We start from the raw sequence: 22267 nt of genomic DNA on the forward strand, positions 1-22267 counted from the left end.
GGGATATCAGAGACGTGGTGTCACACAGATATAAGTAATGCGGAACTGGAATTTGGGGAATACAATGTGTATAGAAAGGATAGACAGGACAGGAGGGGAGGAGGGGTTATGCTATTAATTAAGAAACACATAAAGTCCAAGGAAGTGAAGCCAGTCGACATCGATGGACAGGGCAGTGTCGAGTCAGTTTGGTGCGACATAAGCATAGGGAAATCAAAATTGAGAGTAGGAGTGTGCTATAGGCCTAATGACTCTGATGAGTATAATAAGATATTGTACAGGGAAATAGAGTGGGCCAGTAAATCTGAGAGTCTTATAATGGGGGACTTTAATTTCCCAGATATTGACTGGAATTTGTGGGTTGGTCACTCGCACACTAGCAAGGCTTTTGTGGATTTATTGGATGATTGTTTTCTACATCAGCATGTTCGTGAGGCAACAAGAGGGAGCAATACTCTTGATCTGATTATCAGTAGTGATTCTTCATGCATTAAGAACCTGCAGATAAATGAACCACTAGGTGGCAGTGATCACAGTGTGTTGAAGTGGGATTTACTCAAGGAGGTAACTACCATCAGAGGTAAAGGGAAGGGTTTTTGTTTTCGTAAAGGCGACTATGATGGTCTGAGACAGTATTTAAATTCTATACAGTGGGACCAACTGATGATGTTACCAACAGCAAACTCAAAATGGGAAGCATTCAAGGAACTAATCTTGGAGGCTACCAGGCTTTACATACCAACTAAGAAATATTGTTCAAGGTTTAGGCCTAAATGGTTGTCAGATGAGCTAATGAGACATGTGGCAGAGAAGAAAAATGCATGGGATACATACAAATTAATGGGTGACATGGAAGCCTATGATAGATATAAGTTGGTCTGTAACCAAGTCACAAAGGAGATTAGGCAGGCAAAGGCAGACTATGAAAAATCCTTGGCAAAGGATGCAAAGAAAAACAGAAAAGAGTTTTTTACATACTTGAACTCGAAAAGGAAAGGGATGAATCAGATTGGTCCACTGGATATTGATGGTTCAACAGTTGAGGATCCTGCTCAGGTGGCTAACAATCTAAACGAGTATTTTGCATCTACATTCACGCATGAGGAGTTATTCAGGAAGGAGAATGATGTAGGTAAAGTAAACATTGGCAGTGAGCTGGATGATTTTGTAATAACTGAGAGGAAAGTGGAGGAGAGATTGTTGAGGATAAACATAAAAAAGGCACCTGGGGTGGATGGGATCTATCCAGTTATATTAAAGGAGGCAGCAAAGGAAGTATGCAAACCCCTAGCCATAATTATGAGAGCTTCTTTGGACTCAGGGGAGGTGCCCATAGACTGGAGATGTGCAAATGTAACCCCAATTCACAAAGGAGGATCAAAGGCTGACACAAGTAATTATAGACCTGTTAGTTTAACTTCTGTTCCAGGTAAATTAATGGAGGCACTGGTTAAAGAAGCACTGCAGGATCATCTAGACAAGAATTCAGTTATAGCTCAGACGCAGCATGGTTTTGTTAAGGGCAGGTCTTGCCTGACCAATTTGATTGGATACTATGATGTAGTCACAAAAGAACTGGATGCAGGGAATAACTTTGATATTATATATTTGGATCTTAGAAAGGCTTTTGATACTGTTGCACATGGAAGACTGCTGCACAAATTGGAGCAGTGTGGCATTGGAGGCAAATTGCTGCTATGGATAAGGGGATGGTTGAGTGGCAGAAGACAGAGAGTGGTAATCAATGGACACTGCTCAACGTGGACTAATGTTATTAGTGGAGTTCCTCAAGGTTCAGTGTTGGGTCCGTTGTTGTTTTCGGTGTTTATGAATGATATTGATGATGGGATATCAAGTTTAATGTCCAAGTTTGCAGATGATACAAAGGTTGGCAGGGTCGTTAAGGACAATACTGACGCTATGCTGCTGCAACAGGATCTGGAAAGGTTGAACAGATGGGCTGAGAGGTGGCAAATGAGGTTTAACATCGACAAATGTAAAGTGCTGCATATGGGAAACAGTAACCCCAGAGCAACGTATCAACTCTGCGGTACTACACTGACAGTGGTGGAGAATGAAAAGGACCTGGGGGTAATTGTGCAGGCAGATATGAAGTTCTCTGAGCAGTGCAGACGAGCTGCAAGAGTAGCGCATGGTGTCTTGTCAATGATATACAGGAATTTTTCTAGCAGGGATAAGGAGGTGATTATTCCCTTGTATAAGGCAATGGTAAGGCCACATCTTGAGTACTGTATACAGGTCTGGAGGCCTCATTTCAAGAAGGATGTAGAGCTGCTGGAACGGGTACAGAGAAGGGCAACAAGATTAGTAAATGGAACAAAGGGTTGCTCTTACGAAGAAAGGCTTAAGTTTTGCAAATTACAGAGTCTGGAGACTAGGCACCGGCGAGGTGATCTGATAGAGGTGTATAAGGCTTTGAATGGTTTGAGCATGCTCAATGCCAATGGGATTCTTCATCTTTCTCAGAATAATCACCTCAGAGGGCATAAATTCAAATTGAGGAAGGACGGATGTCGGATAGATGTGCGGAAATTTGCCTTTGGCCAGCGGGTGGTTGGTTGGTGGAACCGACTTCCATCACTTGTTGTTGAAGTTGATAGCCTAAACAAATTTAAAGCTCAACTGGACAGGTATTTCGAACGAACGGAGGGGTGAAATGGGAGTGGGTGTTTTTTTTTTTTTTTTTTTTTTTTTGGCTGATGCTGAGTAAGCTTGCTTTCTTGCATCATATGCCTCTGCTAATGCTAAGATCATTAATACATGAGCTGGAAGAAAAATGGGATGCTAGCAGGTCAGCTTTATCCTTGGCTGAAGTGACAACAGAACCATCTGGTTTGGACAGAGGTGGGAGCAGAGATGGGCAAAAGTTGCGGCCAATAGCTTTGGCAAGAGACCAGAATGCTCGGCTACCATTAGGGCAAGAAGCAAGTTTTCTACTCTTAGCCTGTTCAAACTCTAGTTTGGACTGAGTAATAACTGCTTTACAATTGTTGCGGGCTTTGGTGTAGGCAGAAAATGAAACTGAAGAATTAGAAACAAGCCAATTACGATAGGCAACATTCTTCTCTTGGACAGCCTTAGCACATTTATTGGAAAACCAAGGTTTAGATAAAGGACGAGATTTTAAAGTGGAGTGTGGGATAAAGGATTCCATTCCTGCAAGAATAATTTCACTGACACGATCTGAGCAAACGTTGACATCAGAAGTTTTGAAACAGTAATCAGACCAAGGAAAAGAAGAAAAGAAGTCTCGCAGGTCATCCCATTTTGCATTCTTGTAATGCCAAACAATACGAGGTTGGGAATAGCCATGAGATAAACGTTCCATTGGAGAAGAGGCAATCACCAAGTTGTGATCTGAAGTGCCTAAAGGACCTCTCACTTCAACCTTGTACTTAGAAGGGTTGTTTGTGAGAAAAAGATCAAGCGTATTGGCTGTATGATTAGGATTGTCCGGTATTCTTGTAGGTAAATGAACAATCTGTGCTAGGTCATTAGTAATTGCAAAAGCCTCAGCATCTCGACCTGCTGGGTCGGTGTGACTAGAAAACGGAAGCCAGCTGGAGTTGTGAACGTTAAAATCACCAAGGAAAATTACCTCACTGTTAGGAAAGTTGGACTGGAGAAAGTCAAGTTGCAAAGAGAGGAAGTCAAAGAGCTCCAAGTGATTAGTGGAGTTGGGAGAACGGTAGAGACAACAGATGAATTTTACACAATGAGGTAGAGAGATTTTAAGCCAGAGAAGATCAAAGAGAGGAGATTCCAAAGTGCCAAGTCTCTGACAGGGAATATCAGAACGGACATATGCACAAGTGCCACCTTTGAGGCGAAAGGAATCATACAGCAAATAATTTGGACACCTGAGATGAGCAGTAGTTGAATCAACTGATAACTGAGATTCAGTCAGAAAAAGTACATGGGGTTTGGAAGACTGCAAGTGGAAATGGACATCTTTGGGATTAGAATTGAGACCACGTATATTTGTGAAATGAATTAGGAAGTCCTTGGGAGGTTTAGATCTTTTCGCAGATAAGCTTGCTCTATTATTTTGACAATTCATGGTGTATTCAATAGTAAGAAAAAGTGGGTGGGATATGCTGTATGAAGTAATGAAATTTTTGGATATGGCGTACATGTGGTAAGAATATACCCAGATCCTTGACAAAACGTGGCCTCGACAATGCTCCCCGCATACACACTACTCGGACTCCCTCCAGTCACTATCTGGCAGAGTAGAGGTAGCAAGATTATACACTAGCTGATCCGGAAGCTTCCTAGAGAGTTACCAATAGGTTCAGTCCGGTGTACTAACTAGCGGCCGGCCTGCGAACACCGTTTTAGAGCTGTACCCTCGAAATGTAAGGAATATTGGATCTCGCCACGACATTCATCATAACCTCAAAAATCATCAATCATACTGCATGATGGAAGAGATAGGGAAGGGTTGGCCGGAACTTAGCTCTAGAGACTAAACATGGGTTCAACCACTTCAAGCCTCCAATAAGCAAAGTGGTGGTATTTCACCGGTTGATGAGAGTCATCTACCACCTAGTACTGCCTGGTAACATAGAGGGGCGGCGTTCCTCCATGTGGTGTGGGCGCCACACCTCGACCCCTGCTTACGTTGGTTCACACCTGGGTGGTCACCCACCATGTACTTGTGCATGAAGGTTATACCCAGGATTACTAACAGTCCCACCATCGTGAAGGTGCAAGCAGAGGATTTGGCTGTCATAGACCGTCCGGACTTCGCCGAAATTGGGTCCACTTTGACTTGAGTGTCACCCGAATATCAGTTCCATCAGCGTTTTAGACTCACAGGTAGCAAGAACAGCTTGTCTGGCATATCTGAGAGAATGTCTGTGACAGCCTCAAGGACCAAGGACCAGTGAAGCTGGGAAGAATGAAATTACTGATACTGAAATAACAGAAGACTGCTTATTAGGAAAACTTTCAAAGGTGAATAAGGCTCCTGAAGTTGATGGCATATACCCAGTAATTTTGATGGTTGTTGCAGGCAAATGCATTAAACCATTAAGATTAATTATATAGGCATCGTTGGAGTGGATAGATGCCAAATGTATTGCCAACACAAAGGCAGTTTTAAAAGTAAAGTGAATAACTAAGACTGATTAGTCTGCTGCAGTGGTAGGAAAATTATGGAGGTAATAATAAAGATATAATAATATAATGCAAGAACATTTAGATATATGGAATTCTAAAGGATACACAACACAATTTTTTTAAGAAAAAGTCATATTTAACTAACCTGATTAGCTATTTTGGCATTGTTTATTAGGATTTTAGCAACTCATTTAACTTGGTCCCACATAAGAAATTACTGTATAAACTAGAATGTGTTAGCATCACAGGTATCCTGCAATCCTTAGATGGATTGTCGGATGGCTGCAAGGCAGAGGCTTTTCATTAATGGTTACATTTAGATTGGACTAATGTAAGAAGTGGGATTCCTTAAGGATCAGTACTGGGGTCAATTTTGTTTCTGATTTTATTAAATGGCATCGATGAAGAGATACAGGACCTGATGTCAAAACTTATAGATGAAGTCAAAATCTAGGGAATAGGTAATGATCAGCTCCAAGCAGCCTTCTGCAAGATGACTTAGTAGGCTTCAGGACTTGTCAGAAAAGTGATAGGTATGTTTTGTTGCAGACAAATGCAAGGTCTTACACTTGGGAAATAGCAACTACAAAATAACTTTAATTCAACCCCACTTTGATGGGTTGAATTTATAAAAGTACTGAAGAAAGGGATTTGGGGGTTATAGTGTGACCTAGCAGATATTCAAACTCTTCTCATATGTCCATGTGAGAAGAGAGTTTGAAAATGTGTGCTACAGAGCTTAGTAACTAACTATTTTATTTTGTATTTGACTAGTGCAGCAAAAGATTGGGCTTCTGTACCATATGGCTGTGTGAATACTGTCAATTATCAAAGGTTATAATAATATGAAAATTTTAAAAGCTCAGTTTTAATATCATGACACACTGGTTAATTATGTGGTTAGAATATTATGATTTGAAATATAAATAATTAACTAAGTCCATAACTTAAAGCCCATAACTTAGTTTTTAAATTTCTAATCTCCGTAAGTTATTAGAATCTCTTAACCACTATGCACGTGACAAAACTTTCAACCAACTAAGCAGATTACTATGAGGTGAGTGCTGAAAAATTAAGCTAAGCTATATCCACGATCTAGTCATTACATCACAGCACATAAGAACTCCTTAAAATATCATCAGATAATTAACTAAGTTATTCAGTGGGGGATACCTTTATACTTCTCAACATGGAGGGGTATCCTACTTGTTCAATGACAAGGCAGTGCCTCTTGTTCTGAAATGGCATATCAAGATGGAAATTATGTGGCCAAGTAAAAGGAGAAATTTAATCAATGGAAAGGGGAAATTATTGCTTTATTGTTTAATTTATGAAAATAACTGTATGCATCATTTGTAATTTAGAATCAGTACCTTTATTATTATTATTATTGAATTATTTTTCTGCAGTAATAACTGTCATTTTATTTTCGCTTTAAATATTTTAAAATAGGGACTTTGTCAATCTACGAACTTGGCAAAAGAAAGAGAATTACTACATTCAAGTATCTGTGGGAACAACGCACCCAGATATGCCAGATCAACCACATTTGGTGAGGTAAGGTACTTGTTTTTGACTGTTTTTTTTTTTTTTTTTTTTTCATCCAACAATATATTGTAGATATTGTTGAGTGCATGTTTAAAAAAATATAGTGCTTTCTAAATTTCAAAGCTCTAAGATGCATTTATTATATACAACATTGTGTGTTATTGGGTAAAGGTTTCATTTTTTTTTTTTTTTTTTTTTTTTTTGCATAGAATAAAATGCAAAAAAAGTGCAATTTGAAACAGACAAAACAGATGAGATAAAGCAGTATTGCTTTGCTAATATATTTCCAATAGAGATCATGTTTGCAAAATTATGTCCAGTTAAGAAAACTACATTTTCATTTCCTTATTAAAAAAAATCTCGCTGTACCCATTGCAAAAATTTCGCAATTGGTAGCAAAGTTTTTCTCTAGCTGTCCTAAAGAAATGTAGTCAGTGTTTCATCGTGAGCAGGTAAGCCAGTATACGAAAATTGGCCCATTCTGTAAAATAAGACTATTCGGATTTTTTATATTTTCTGATGTTTCTGCACACCTAGGAAGAAATATCTTCAATTTGAGCCTATCGTATGCAGTGGCTATAGCTAGCTGTGCCCATTGTGAAAATTTCACAATTGGTAGCAGAGTTTTCCTCTGGCTGTCCTAAAGAAATGTAGTATCAGTATATACAAGTAAATGCATTCAGGATCGGTCTTTCAGAATGATCCTGAATACATTTGCAGAAACACGAAAAGGTGTGTTTTTTTCCTTGCCGCAAGATATGTTCAATACAACCAGTCAGAGTAGCATGGCGGTGGACATGTCTTCTGCGTTCTGACTGACATACTTCTAAATCCTTAAATTACCTACCTTAAATAACCTCAAAACAAAACACAAACTTGGAGTTGATAATGATCAGTTTTGAATGTATTATACGTAATGAATGGCAATGAGTGTATGAGCTTGCATGTGCAACATGGGGATATATAGTGAGTAGTGCAATGGAATCCTAATGATTAGTTCTTTCTTTTAAGATAGGCAATTTTGCAATTGGTAGCAGTTTTTTTTTTTTTTTTTTTTTCAGAACAAAGGACACGAATGTGCAAATTGTTATCAACTTAGACAACTGTTGGTTTAACAGGTAACATCTTCCTCTGGCTCCATCTATGAAGTGAATGTTGAACTATTCTCGTTTGTACTACAAAACTGGCCAGTTCTGTAAAATAAAACTATTTGGAATTTTTAAATTTTAATTTTCTGCACACCTAAAAAGAAAATACCTTCAATTTGAGATCACTTCCAGCCCGATCCGTTAAGCCTATCATTCACACTGACTGTCAAAAGAAAAAGTCTTCTGTATTAAATATATAGATTATACAAAAATTAACTTAAAACCATAAAATCTAAGATATTAAGAAAAATATGTACTCAGTGGAATTCTATTATGTTTTTATTGAAAGACAAAGAGCGTTGTTGACAGACTTAGTTATATTTGAATTTGAAAAGCAGCATGCCTCTGTTTTCATGAATCCTAATCATTATGAAATCATAACTATCCAAAACTGAGAGGCCAGTATTGCATAATTCAGACATTTAATGGGAAGTATGATCACGCCTTACAGCTGAACAACTCTCACAATAAGGGTAATAATTGTCACTGTCTACAAAAGCAGATTTGCATAGGGAAGGTTTGCATTCTAGGAGGAAATTAAGCCATCCCAATTCAGCTCCTTAAAGTATCCCAATTATGCTCATTTGGGTTCAGATTCACAGTCTGCCACTTCATAGCACCTCCGTAGCCAGGTGGGAAGGAGTAGCAGTGTGTTACACACACTTCTTGATTAGACCGGGGTTTGAGCCCGTCACCACCAAATACGGAGGATGCGGAAAGGTCAGAGAATGACCACCGCATATCCCAAGAACAATATGACCTTAGTTGCTAATGCTCCTAAAAACCAAATAACAAACAAACAACTGCCACTTCATCTCACAGATACTTTTATTTTGAAGAAATTCATTGATTAGCTAATTCCTGTGTGGGAAAGAATTATTGTCCATTGAAATGAAATCAGGTCCTATGAAACCCATGATAAACCTCATGTAGAGCTCAAGGATTTCATACTATACTTTTTAGCAATCAAGGTGCCTACCCCAGAGATGTGAGTTCAGTATGACCATTCATCATCATGTTTCTTATCAAACTATGATTCTAAGAGACCAATTTCACTGCTGGTATATAGTTACTGCTATGTTTGACATTCTTTCCAGATGAGAACAGGTCAAGAATATTTGAGACTGAATCCTAACCCCCCTTGTTAAAGGGAACTATGGATGATTGAGGGGAACTTGGGGGGATGATTGGGGCTTAGATGGGAACAGACATTCTGTGTGTTATCAGACACTCTGTCTAAAACACTGATGGATCCAATATCTTTCTGTTTCAGAACATTTAGAAGTCCGGTTGGCCTGCCTCCCTAAAATACACTCATGCACACCTTCTCGATGGTAAGCCCTGTTACGTCACTTAGGCGGCAATGAACGTGTAGAGTGGTTCTCTTCGAGACGCCTGGTCAGCGTGAAGAGTAGAAGACCAAACCCTCCAGCACATGACAGCACGACAAAACAAATGGCCTTCAGTCCCCAGCGACTTTCACTCCTCCTCTTAAGACAGCGAGAGGATGAGAATGGAAGTAGAAGGTGCTAAGAATCTCTGGGTACGACCAGGCTGCCATGCATGGAAACTGAACTTGGACTCTTACAACGTAAGATCGCTCATCGGTGAAGACAGGATATTAGAACTGGAAAAGGAATTACAAATTTTTTATTGGAATATCATTGGTTTGGCTGAAACAACAAGAAGAATTTAATCACTTATAAGTTTATCGAGTGGAAATCTGCTGTACACACCAATGGAAACAGTGAAAGGAGCGAAAGTGGAGTTGGCTTTCTGGTCCATAAAGATATAAAAAACAACATTTTTGGAATTCAAAAGTACATCACCAAGGGTGTCAAGACTACTACTCAGGATTTCTAAGAAGTATAATCTAAAGATTATAATGATTTATGCACCAACATCGAGCCATGATGATGAAGAGGTTGAAGAAATGTACACCAAAATTAAGTCTTCTAGATGAACAAAAAACTCACTACACTATCATTATGGGGGACTTCAATGCTAAGGTTGGAAAGAGACAAAACAATGCAAAAAGGAGAGCTATAGGAAATTTTGGAATTGATGAAAGAGGTGAAAGACTTGTGGAATTTGCAGAGTCTTGAGGAATGTCAGTAATGAACACTTTTTTCAAGAAAAGGGTAAACAGAATGTGGACATGGAAGAGCCCAAATGGATTAACAACTAATGAAATCGACTTCATCCTCACTAACAGAAGATATATCATGAATGATGTTACTGTCCTGAACAAGGTAAATGTTGGAAGTGATCACAGAATGGTAAAATGCACACTTGATATAGATGTAAGAAAAGAAAGAATAAAACAGAAGAGGAAAAAAAGCAGTATGTATTAGAACTTAAAAACAAGTTTGAGCTTCTACAGACTGCTCAGGACCAAGGTATCGACGAGGAATATTAAACTTTCTGAAAGTGATAAAGCCCAAGAAACCTATAGGGAAAAAGAAATCCAAAGAAGAGAAAATTAGTCAAGAAACAGTTGTCATGATGAACCGAAAACGACAGATGAAGAGCAAGAAAAACACTGACAAGGAGAAAATTGAGTATATTGGGTTATGCAAAGCCAGTAGGAAGAGACTCAGAGAGGAAATAAGAAAATTTAACACAATAAAAGTATAACAAGCGTTAAGGGAAAACAAAGGATTTAAATGAGCGGTAATACAGAAAGATAAATGATACTGAAACTGAAGAATAGCGATGGTGTACTTATAAATAGCAGAGAAGGCATAATTCAAATATCAGAAGACTACTATAGAGAATTATACAAGGAGTGAGGGAATAATGCCAGCAGTGGGGAAGATGAATCGCAAATTAGTAACACATACAATATACCTAATATCCTTCCTGATGAGGTAGAACATGCGTTCAAGAAAATAAAGAATCAGAAAGCCCCGGGGGAAGATGAAGTTACTGTAGAGTTGTTAAAATTGGGAGGAAGAGACATGACACAAAAACTGGCCAGACTCTTCACAAAATGCATTAGAAAAGGTGTTGAAGCCCAAGCAGTGGAATAATGCAATCATAGTTTTGCTGCATAAGAGAGGAGACAAATCAGAAATTGGAAATTATAGACCATTTAGCTTGTTATTCACAAGGGTCATTACTAACAGATTAGAAAGAATACTTGATGAGAATCAACTGAAAGTGCAGGCTAGCTTTAGGACAGGATTCTCAACTATGGATCACCTTCATGTAATGTCACAGCTAATGGAGAAAGCAAATGAATATAAAACACCATTATGCCTGGCATTTGTGGATTATGAAAAGGCATTTGACTCTATACAGCATAAGGCAGTGTTTCGGGCACTGGAAAGCAAAGCATAGATACCCCATATATTATGATTTTGAAGAAAATATATGAGAATGCTACCTCCTTTATTAGACTAGACAAAGACAGTAGAAAATTTAAAATCGAGAAAGGAGTTCGACAAGGAGACACAATATCTCCGAAGTTGTTTACTGCTGCCCTTGAGGAAGCTTTCAGAAGATTAGACTGGTCACAGAAAGAAGTCAATGTGAATGGAGAGTACCTAAACCATATACGATTTGCAGATGACATTATGGTCATAAGCTACGATCCCAAAGAATTAGAGGAAAACCTTAATCAGTTATGTAGAGTTAGTAAGGATTTTGGACTAAAGATGAATATGGCTAAAACAAAAGTAACGATGAACAAGTATGCCACAGAAAGGGATATAATGATTGAAGGAGCAGTAACTGAAAAGGTGGATTCATATACTTACCTGGGACAAGTCATTAGCTGTAATAATGATAAATGACTGGAAGTCAAGAGAAGAATAAATTTTGGATGGATAGCATTCAGGAAATATAGTGACATACTGAGGAGCAATATCCCAATTTGTCTGAAATGTAAAATAATGAACCAATGTATACTCCCCACCGTGACTTATGGAAGTGAAACTTGGGCACTCACCAAAAGAATGGAAGAGAAGCTGAGAACTACACAGCAAAGAATGGAACAAATTATATTGGGATTCAGACTGTTAGATAAGAAGAGAAATACGTGGATTAGGTAGCAAACTCAAGTAAAGGACATTCTTATCAAAACTAAAGAACTAAAATGGTCTTGGGCAGGACACATAGCTCAAAGACATGATGATGGACTAAGAAAATAACAGAATGGTACCCAAGAGGAGCTAGAAGAAAACCTGGAAGACAGCAACAGAGTTGGACAGATGAAATTCATGAGTTTGTGGGTAGTAAATGGGTGGCCATTGCACAAAACAGAAGGAACTGTAAAGTTGCTGGAGAGGCCTTCATTCTACAGTGGATTGAAAATGACTGATGATGATGTATGATTAGTCCTATGGAAGGTGACACAAATCATTTCATATAGGTTCCCTTTCCTGAAGCTCTCTGTGTACAATTTTCCTTGAAATTGTTGTAGGATATAACACTTATTTGACCTTGAACTTGCTTTCAAAACATCTGTCTTGTCCTCTGATGTTGTTGCCATAACTTTGAAATTACCATATATGATAAGCTAAGGTGGTTCTAATTACCTCAGTTTGTGAGTGTCTCGTCATTCTGCAAATAGCCAGCCATTCCCTCTCTGAATCCTCCACCACATGTATGTTTGTTCTACAGAAATGAAAACCTAATCCTTTTGAGTTCTGTACAATATTAGATTATAAATGAGTGGTACCATTGTAGTGTTCACTTTTTTTAACTTGTCATATTTGCATGTTTTGGAAATTAAAATTGAATTCTAATAACATATTCATATTTATCATAAAATAATGAACTGTCTCAGCTATCTTATTGTGAAGGCACCCACAATATGAGATACTATTAAAACGATGCCTTTTAACACTACATACATAGTTCAATTTTATGGGTAAACTATGGTGTATCTACACTGATATTATATAGTTAATTACCTAAATCCATAAGAAATAATGCCTTGTGCATTTCACCTTCTAATACATTATTATTTATATGCCATTTGGCATCTCTCTTGTGGAAAATAACTTCACAACTGTGATGGCATATTGCATTACCAGGGTACCTGCCCACTCACTGATGATGAAGCCAAAAAGCTTCGAAATGATCGTCTGGGTGGTGGTGTGGTATCCACTGAAAATAAATAACAGTAGTCTTCTCTACTAGAGAAGTGTTATTTATTTGAAGTAGTGCAATACCAGCTATCTCGTTGTGAATGCACCCACAATATGAGATACTATTAAAACAATGCCTTTTACCCTACATATGTAGTTCAAATTTATGGGTAAACTATGGTTTATCTACATCGATATTATGTACATATAGTACATATTTCGTATTAATACTATTTATTCTTGTATAGAATAGTTATTTTTTGTATAAGAGAAAATGAAAAAAGTTCTGCTATTCTACATAGAAGTTCTCACCATTCTTCATATTTTCATGTAATTTTCCTTTTTTGATTTGGAATACAGTTTTGTACTTGAATTTAAAAAAAAAAAAAAAAATTGTCTTTTATAGAGGTCTTCAAGGACCATGTGCTTATGTATTGACACCAGTAGAAGGCTGTCCTAATAAGTGCCAAATACAGTGGCTCTTAATCACCAATTTAAAGGTAATCTTTATACTTTTTTCACATATGCATGTTAACTTAACATTTACATAAATTAGTTGGAAACTGTTAAGCTGAATGAGCTAGTTCATAGGTTCATTAAATACCAGTCTCATTATGTAGGGTGATTTATAACTTTCCTGCCTAATTTCAGAAGTGCGTTAAGGGGATTAAAAAAAAAGTAAACGCATATCTCAAAATTCCGTATTGAGTTTATGCTTCTTGAAAATTAGTATTGATAAATGGTATTGTCTTTCAATACCATTTATAAGATAATGCATATCCAGTTTTCTCATTTGCTGTTTCCAATTCCTGAAATTTTTTGGAGATTGGAACATTTACTGGATTTGAAATGAATAGTGCCACTTGTGGAAGGGAATCAGTAAGCAACATTCCCATATTTGTTATTTATAATGTATTCATTCTGAAAGCTATTCTTGTGTTTGGTGTTAATGAATGTGATTTATCTGAGAATATTTTGCCATCAAGTGTGTTGCATCTTAAGTCATTGTGATAACTAATATGTAGGTTAGTGCAAATGCATCATTTTAACATAGCTATCTACCAAAGTAGTTAAATTAATTAATTAAATTGGCATCGTTTTGGTTATATCTCACATTGTGACTGCCTTCACAACAAGTTGCCATGGTATTGTACTACCTCAAATAAATAACACTTCACCAGTGGAGAAGACTTGGTATTTATTCTCAGCAGATACCAATAGTCTTCTCCACTGTTGAAGTGTTATTTATTTGAGGTAGTACAATACCATGGCAACTTGTTGTGAAGGCAGTCACAATATGAGATATAACCAAAACGATGCCAATTTAATTAATTAATTTAACTACTTTGGTAGATAGCTATGTTAAAATGATGCATTTACACTAACCTACATATTAGTCATTCTACCTTGTAGCATGAGGCTTTTGCTCTTAAATACTTTATAGTCATTGTGATAACTAATGGTTTCCACTTTTAAGCCATTTGGAAAGGTGTGGGTTCAAATCTGGCTTCCAGTCAGTTATTCCTGGTTTGCATAGCATGCCGATGCACTGTAAAAGCACTAATAACAACATCTTATGTCAAGTTTCATCATGATTTTTATGTCATCTTGATATTCTTATATCTTACCGCATTTCCGGACATTTGTCCAGAAATGCAGTAAGTGGAAGCACAAAGAATCTCAAACTCCAAAAAAAAGTTTCAAACCATCAGCTGGAAAAATGTTGGCTTCAGTTTTCTGGGACATAAAAGGATTGTTGTTAATTGTAATTACCTTGCATCTAAAACTACAATATTATACCAGCCTTATGCAAAAGTTAAAAGCTGCAATTTGGGGGAAAAGGACAAGTCAAGTTGGATTTGGTTTTGCTTCTCTGTGACACTTCACCCATGCACACAAGGCCTATGTTGCATATTCTAAAATTCATCAGGTGCATTTGAACAATTAAAACATCCCCCCCCCCATTTTGATCTGGCCTCAAGTAACTATTATTTGTTCAGAAACCTCATCTCAACTTTTAAAGATGATGAAGAGCTAAAAAAGCCTGGTTTGACCTAACCTGAATAATTTTTTTTGAATGATTAAACTTTTTTCTGATTAAATTTACTCATATATTGAACTTTGGGGTGAATACATTGAAAAATAAAAAAATAATAAAAACTTAGAATTTTGTACCTCCTGTCTTTTATGCTCTGTTCTCAGAATGTTTTGACAACCTCACATAGCACACCAGAAAGTCACCATCACAGTGTAAAGTCCTCTTTCATGTAATTTTTTGGTATCGTTCTCTGCCCAAAAACTGCATCTTTGTTTTGTTACTACCACTGCCTGATCAAAGTGCACATCATCCATCTTGATGAGATCGTTGATGAAATCCACATCTTCACATTTGCAGATTAACAACTATCAGAAATCTTGACATTTCCCAATGTCAGCAGGTTTGAGTCATTGCACCGTCTGTATCTTGTAGGGACCATAAGTGCAAATCTTGGTCGATTATATGCCATAGACTTATTCCACTGACACCACTTTGCACTCACAGACAATAGACTGGTTGGTTGGACTTCTTTCAACAGTTGCAAAAACAGCACCCATTGTTTCTGGCATTCTTACTGTTGGCTACCAGTAGTGCAGACATGGCCAAACATGCCTTTCTTCATTAAGTATCCTAACAAAGAATGAGATGGTATTTTGACAGTGAGCTTTCCTGTCTAGAAAAATCTATTGAAATTAGTGCTGTATTGTAGCAATGAATCCTGTTTGAAGGTTTGAACATTACTCGTTTCATTCTTGTTGGCATGTCATAATGTTCCATGACTCAACTTTTGGCCCCAGCTGTGGGGAAAAAAAAAAAAAAAAAGCAATTGGGAACAGGGGTTTCTAACATGAGAGAGAAGTTTGGTTATTATTGAAGTAACAAATTGATTAATGAATATTATCTGGGAATGAAGGTGGCTGGTGTTTTTCTGCAAAAATCTTTAGAAATCATACGAATCAAAAAAAAATTTATTTGAATTTTGAATATTATGATGGCCCTGTAATTCAACAAAGGGAAATTTTTACATTACTGTAAAGAGGCTCCACTGTTGTCCTATTTTATGACATTGTTGCATAGAAATGGTTTTCAACCCCAGATGTTGTTACAACTGGGTTATGCCTCTGACTTCCCATTGTATCTTGATTCACTTCTGCAACTAGTGCACGAGAGAATTATAATTTTTAATGCTGTTGCCTAAGGTGCATATTTAATCAGCTGATCGGGGCTGATGATGGTCAGTAACAGTCATGGACTTTTGGAAGGCTTATAACATCATAAAAGACAATTGCAATATCAGAGGAGCTTTTAAAGACATGACAGATGTTGATAGATTGTGGTTGGCATAGTGAATAACTTTGTTGGGTTAGAGAAAAAGACCAAATTGGCACAAGTTACACATATGGGGCACTTCAAGGAGTTGTTGTTAACAATGTTCAGAAGATGCAGGATAATCAATTCACAAGGAAGCACTAATTAGTGAGGATTGCAAGAGTTGACTAAACAGCAGGTTGGGCAGGAGGAGATGGTCCAGAAAACTGAGGTAATTCTCCCGGAGAGAAATCCTTGATACAGATGCTGCGTGTTTTTTTTTTTTTTTTTTTTTTTAAGTTTTGTGTGGTGTCCATATATCTCGCCCTTCATTGGATAGCTTCAGCACTAGCACATGTCCATAAAATAACATGTTATGTTATTTTGCATTATTTACTCATGAGCAAATTCACGACTACCCATTTATTGGGCAATTGGTCACTGTGTGTTCTATGACTGACAGATTACCCGATAAATGGGTAGCTCTGAATTAGCACATAATAAATGGGTATCTGTGGCAAAAGAATACATGATGTCACCTGTTCACAAGTGGCAGAAGGTAGTGTCATTATGACAGCAGAAGTATCTAAGAAGCAGTACAGCATTTATGGGTTAAATTCTGGGTTTTGCCCAAGAGGAGTGTGTATGTGTTTATTTTTGTGAATTCCAGATTTTTTTATCTATGAGATGCACTCAAAAATAGGGCTTACACAAGCAAGCCACATAATCTGGATGAATTGAAGAAATAAATTGCTGATTTGTGCCTTTTGAAGAAAATATTCTTTGAAAAGTGCATCAAAAACATTTACAAGAGGGAATGCATGTCTACACAGCCAGATGAACACTTTAAGCATATTCTGTAATGGTTTTATTTAAATCATGTATTCATTTTTAATAAAATTTTGTATTGCAAACTGAGTTGCATTTTAGTTGGATAACTGTGTAATAATGGTATACTACCTAATTAATTATTGTACAAACTCCCAGTTGTAAAAGCAGAAAGGCCCAATGTAACTGAGTGGTCATCGTGGGAGTGCAATAGCACAAATGTTTCAGTTGACTATGGCTTGAGCTCCTGTGACTGCTAAGTAAGATAACAGTTGTATTCTTGTCAAAATGATTGGTTGTAAACTTCTCTGACTTATGCATTCATGCAGGTGTATAAAATGGAACACAATAAGGAAAGGTTGATGATGATCGTGCTTTCCTTGTAATAAAATAATTAAGCAGGTACGTTTTTTTTAGGTATTCTGGTTATGATTCTCATTTACTATCAATCAACCATAATATCTAAAAAATAGTAATAAATATATGTACCTGCTTAAATTACAAAAATCCTCCCCCCCCCAGTAAAGAAAAACAAAGGATAGTCTTGCATTAAGTAGTCTGTAAAGAATGAAAAATTTCCATCATTATTGTGAGAGGGGTGAGGGGGGGGAACCTTTTGTCAGATGTAAAAAGAACTAGGCCTTTCTCATCATTGTGTTAATTTGTGTATATATATATATATATATATATATATATATATTTTTTTTTTTTTTTTTTTTTTTTCATTCAAACCCCAACAAGAAAGGTATTTGAACCTATAGTGCTTAGTACCATATGTGAATTTGAAGGTTGAGAAGATGAAGGGAGATACTTGTTGACATTAGACTTGAATTTCTATAGATTGTAATTTTCAGGAAATACATATGAATGGAGATTGTTCCAGGAAACAGAAGTTGAAGGAATAAATGAAGAAGAAGAAAAGTTGGTTTGAAATTGGACAGCACAAGGATGCTGACTGGTTTGGAAGAGAGGGTTGGAATTGTAGAAGTCATTTCAGAAGAACAGTGTCTATGGAAGTATCTATAGAAAAGACATGCAGCAGAAACAGTCTATGAGACAGAGTGGTGAAACTTTGTAAGAGAATGGGTCATTAATTAACCTAGCTGTCCTCTTTTGAATAGTCTTAGAAGCCTGAGAGAAGTTATGGGGTCACCACCCAAGATGTGGGAACAATATTCCATTGTAGGGCAGATTTGTACGGAGTTAAGTAGCTGTTTAGAAGAAAAGTAATGCCAAGAACGAAAAAGAGAACTCAGTTTTTTAGATACAGAGGAAGAAATATTTGTGATGTGCTTATGCCAAGAGAGATTAGATGTCTGGGTAATTCCTAAGAGAGATATGTGATCTTATATAGAAATCTGTGTGTCATCAAAGATAAGCATAGGAGCAGAAAAATCCTTTACAAGACAGGACTGAGTTTTGTCTAAGCCTGCTTCCGAGCATCATTTTTTAATGTTAATTGCTCTTTCACCATTCTCTGCTTGTTTTTTTACATTTATTTATTTTGAATCATATATCATGTACTGTGTTTTTGCACCATAGCATCACTTTTTGTTTTTTATTGTGTACTGTATATATTCATCCTATATGAAAAGTAACTTTAAAAGATATATCGTATTTTGGTTACAAAATTATTTGGAATAACTAGAAGATTATGTGCATAATTCATTGTCATTTCTAAGTATAACCTCTACTTATATAGGGGCTATCAAAGTTTTGTTTTTTTCCATCCAATTTTCCAATTTATATAGTAATGTATGAAGTATCAATTTATCACATTTTTCCCTAATTGCATTACTTTTATTAAGAGTGATGGTAATGTAGTTATTTGTCCTCTAATTTTTTTAGGGTTGGTTACCTCAGTATCTCATTGACCAGACTTTGGCTACTGTTATGTTTGAGCAAATGCAAGCTGTTAGGAGATTAGCAAAAAACTTAAAAGAAAATGAAGAATCTTTGCAAAAACCATAATGTTTTAATATCATTAAAGCACCTTTCATCCCCTACAGAGAACTCATCTGAAATTTTGTTAAATTTCTACCAATTATGCAAATAAATATAGTAATAGTATCAATTTCACTCATTTTGATGTAGTATTAAAACATGAAAATACACATGATGAATGAGTTCATAATACATATTTATAATTAAAACAAGTCCATATTTTCATGCATTTTTTGTTACAAATAAATTGTACCATTTCCTGTATATATCAAATATGATGACTTGGTTTTGTGTTTTCACAAAGTTATCATTACGCTAGTTATTTTAAGATGTGTATTTTTTTCTGATAGCTATGGGTGACATTGCTTAATTTTCTTTATCTTCAAAAAATGTATTTATTTTATTTTTGAATTTACACTATTCTAATGATTTTATCTATTTTCCAGTATATCAGTGTGTGAAAAGTGATATTTTCTAATGTAGTTATCATCTATTGCAGGTTATATATTTTAAAGTCAAAAAGATTTTTATTATAACTTTGTCAGTATGTGGGATTTTTTTTTTTTTTTTTTTCCAATGCAATGCTCAACATCTGTATTTAGAGGGGGGGGAAGCTGGTTATTGAACCATCTTATTTTTTATGATAAATGTTTCATGAAAATGACTAATTACTACCAATAAGCCTAGAATGAATTTTGAAGGGGAGAAAACTTTTGTGATTAAATATTTAAAAATTTAATCTGACAACAGTTTCAAAATAGTATCGTTTAAGATGTGTTGGCTGTAATATCATGGTAGGCATGAAATTTGTATTCTTTTTATTTCACTTAAATATGACAATCAAAGAACACTGACAAAAATTATTTTTCACAAGATTGCAGTGGCGTTTATACTTTAGCATAATAACTTGAACTGATTTTAAAGCTATATTTAAGATTGGTGTAGCAGTTTGTTGTAATTGAGCTTCATTATTAAATATCACTCTTATTTTATCTACACATGTGTACACACACACACACACACACACACACACACACACACACACACACACACAAATATATTTGGAAATTTAGACTTTAAAGGGAATGCAGAAATAGACAATTCACATCAAATAATTTCTCACCACAGTTATTAGTCTACTATAACATGACTTGCCATCATAATCAGAAGACTGGTGTATTTTTAAAAAGAAAAGATTCTTGATATTGGAATAAAATGGAAAATATGAAATAAAGGATTATAGCAGTTGAGGATCACATTAGCAGATATAACCAAATTGTTTTATATCGTAAATGAATTGAACTTGCAGGAATCTTATTTGAAGGACAAGGTCTTAAAAGTCATCTTTTAGAATCGAGAAAAATAATGGTTAATGGAGGTTTTAATATTTGATCTTAATGTGGAAAGGTTCACTGGGGAGTGGGTTGCTATAAATCTAAAAGAAAGCAAGAAAAATGCTAGTACTAGATTCCATTTAGGGATGCACAAGAAGTGAACTGTAAGCAATAAATATTGATAAGGTGATAATCCTGGCTAAGACTAATATAAAACTTACCAGTGTTAAGTGTTTTAATGAACAAGCTACTTTGATTATTTTGGAATTCGTTCATAACAGTACTGAGAGAACCTCTGTTTCTGCATATATTAAAAGTTTAGATTTTTTTTTTTTTTTTTTTTATTCTTGAGCAGTACATTTAGTGTTACCTTAATTTTTGTACAAAGTGAAAATAGTATACTGTAAGAAACATCCACTGATCATAAATGGGTGATAATTGCCTCTGGTGATCTTGTCAATATTGAGTGAGCAAAATTAGTTTAAAACAAGTCTAGATTAATTCAAATCATGTGTAATAATCATACATATATTGTTATTTGCAACTTCACCTATCCTTAATATTATCAATCATTGATGGCAAGACCAAGAGCTGTTTCAATTGTGTCCATTCAGACATTTCCATTTCATCCCAGTTTTTGTTGAAACTGGAATGAATTGTTGTTCACCAATTAATTATTTCAAAATTAATTGGTTCACTGTCCATCAATCTTATATTCTCATAGGTTAAGCATCCTCTTGTCTTTAAATATAGCCTTAAGTGTGGTTTTTTTTTTTTTTTTTTTCCCACACTGTAATCAGGTTATCTCAGTTGTTCAGACTTCATCCTTCCATTATAAATTCACTTGTGAACTTCAACTGTTATCTCAAAATGCTTCTGTCTCCTATGGACTTGTGCTTTTAGACAGTAGTTAATTTCCTCTGCTTTTCCTCTTTGTCACTGATCAAGATTAGCCGTATCAGTTAGTTATAACTGTCAAGAGAAAATGAGTTATCCACACAATTATATTAATTATAAATAAATAAATTTTCTGTTTATACTCCAGCACGACAACCAAGTCAGTAGAGTTTACAATAAATCGTCAATACAAATATTTATCGTATTTAGTAGTCACGGGATTGAACCCCGGTCCACTGAAGGAATGCATGCTATGCACTCTCGCTCCTGACCACTGGGCTACGTCAGGCCTAAATGTTTCTTAATTTGAAATATAGATCTCTATTTCAATAATTTTGAGCTCATGGATTCACTTCAGTAGGAAGAGTAATGAAAAGCTGTAAAAAAATATCCCAGTCATCTTTCATTTACTTTACCTTGATTTCTGTAGAAGCATATTCTAATTACAACAACACATTAAAAATAATTTTAAGTTTATTCTACTAGCTGTATTATCTACTTATTAAAACAACTGAATAACTCCTTTTATCCATATTCCACCTCATTCATTGTTATATTCTCCATCCCAGTTTTTCATCTGCAAAATTGAAAACACATCTGTGATAAAACTGTTTTCTTCTTTAAAACCATTTTTAAAGAAAGTGATTTTGCATACATTATGTATCATAATAGTACTTTTAATATATTAAGACGTTTTATTGTTCTGTCAGGAGGCACCAGTGGGGAACTTTAAATTCCATTTTAAATGGTTTAGGATACCTCTCAGTTCAAACTGCCATAGACTTCTTTAGTGTCAGCATAAATTTCTATAAAATCCCTAATACATTTGTGCTATTTTGTGAAATAGAATGAAAATATTTTCTCTTAAAATACAATTTTTTTTTTTTTTTTCAAACAAGTTATATAATAAGCAAAAAAGTTATATAATTCTTGATTATCTTTATTATCAAAGACAAATTATAACTTTGTTTCAGCTTTGTA

At 35.7% G+C, this 22267-nt stretch overlaps 1 protein-coding gene across 1 annotated transcript in view; it reads left to right on the top strand.

Moving 5' to 3' along the window:
- The window catches only part of LOC150075183 (stAR-related lipid transfer protein 3-like), a 179416-nt gene extending 160297 nt beyond the window's left edge, over positions 1-19119 (top strand). The window contains exons 12-14 of the mRNA XM_090388230.1: positions 6598-6702; positions 13344-13437; positions 18960-19119. Coding sequence (XP_090244356.1) covers positions 6598-6702; positions 13344-13437; positions 18960-19082 — 322 coding nt within the window. The 3' untranslated portion in view covers positions 19083-19119. The remainder of the gene's footprint in view (positions 1-6597; positions 6703-13343; positions 13438-18959) is intronic.
- Positions 19120-22267: the final 3148 nt, after the last annotated feature.

This window comes from Mastigoproctus giganteus, chromosome 14 (genome assembly GCF_048544385.1).
Source record: "Mastigoproctus giganteus isolate SK-2022 chromosome 14, ASM4854438v1, whole genome shotgun sequence".
Classification (NCBI taxonomy): Eukaryota; Metazoa; Arthropoda; class Arachnida; order Uropygi; family Thelyphonidae; genus Mastigoproctus; species Mastigoproctus giganteus.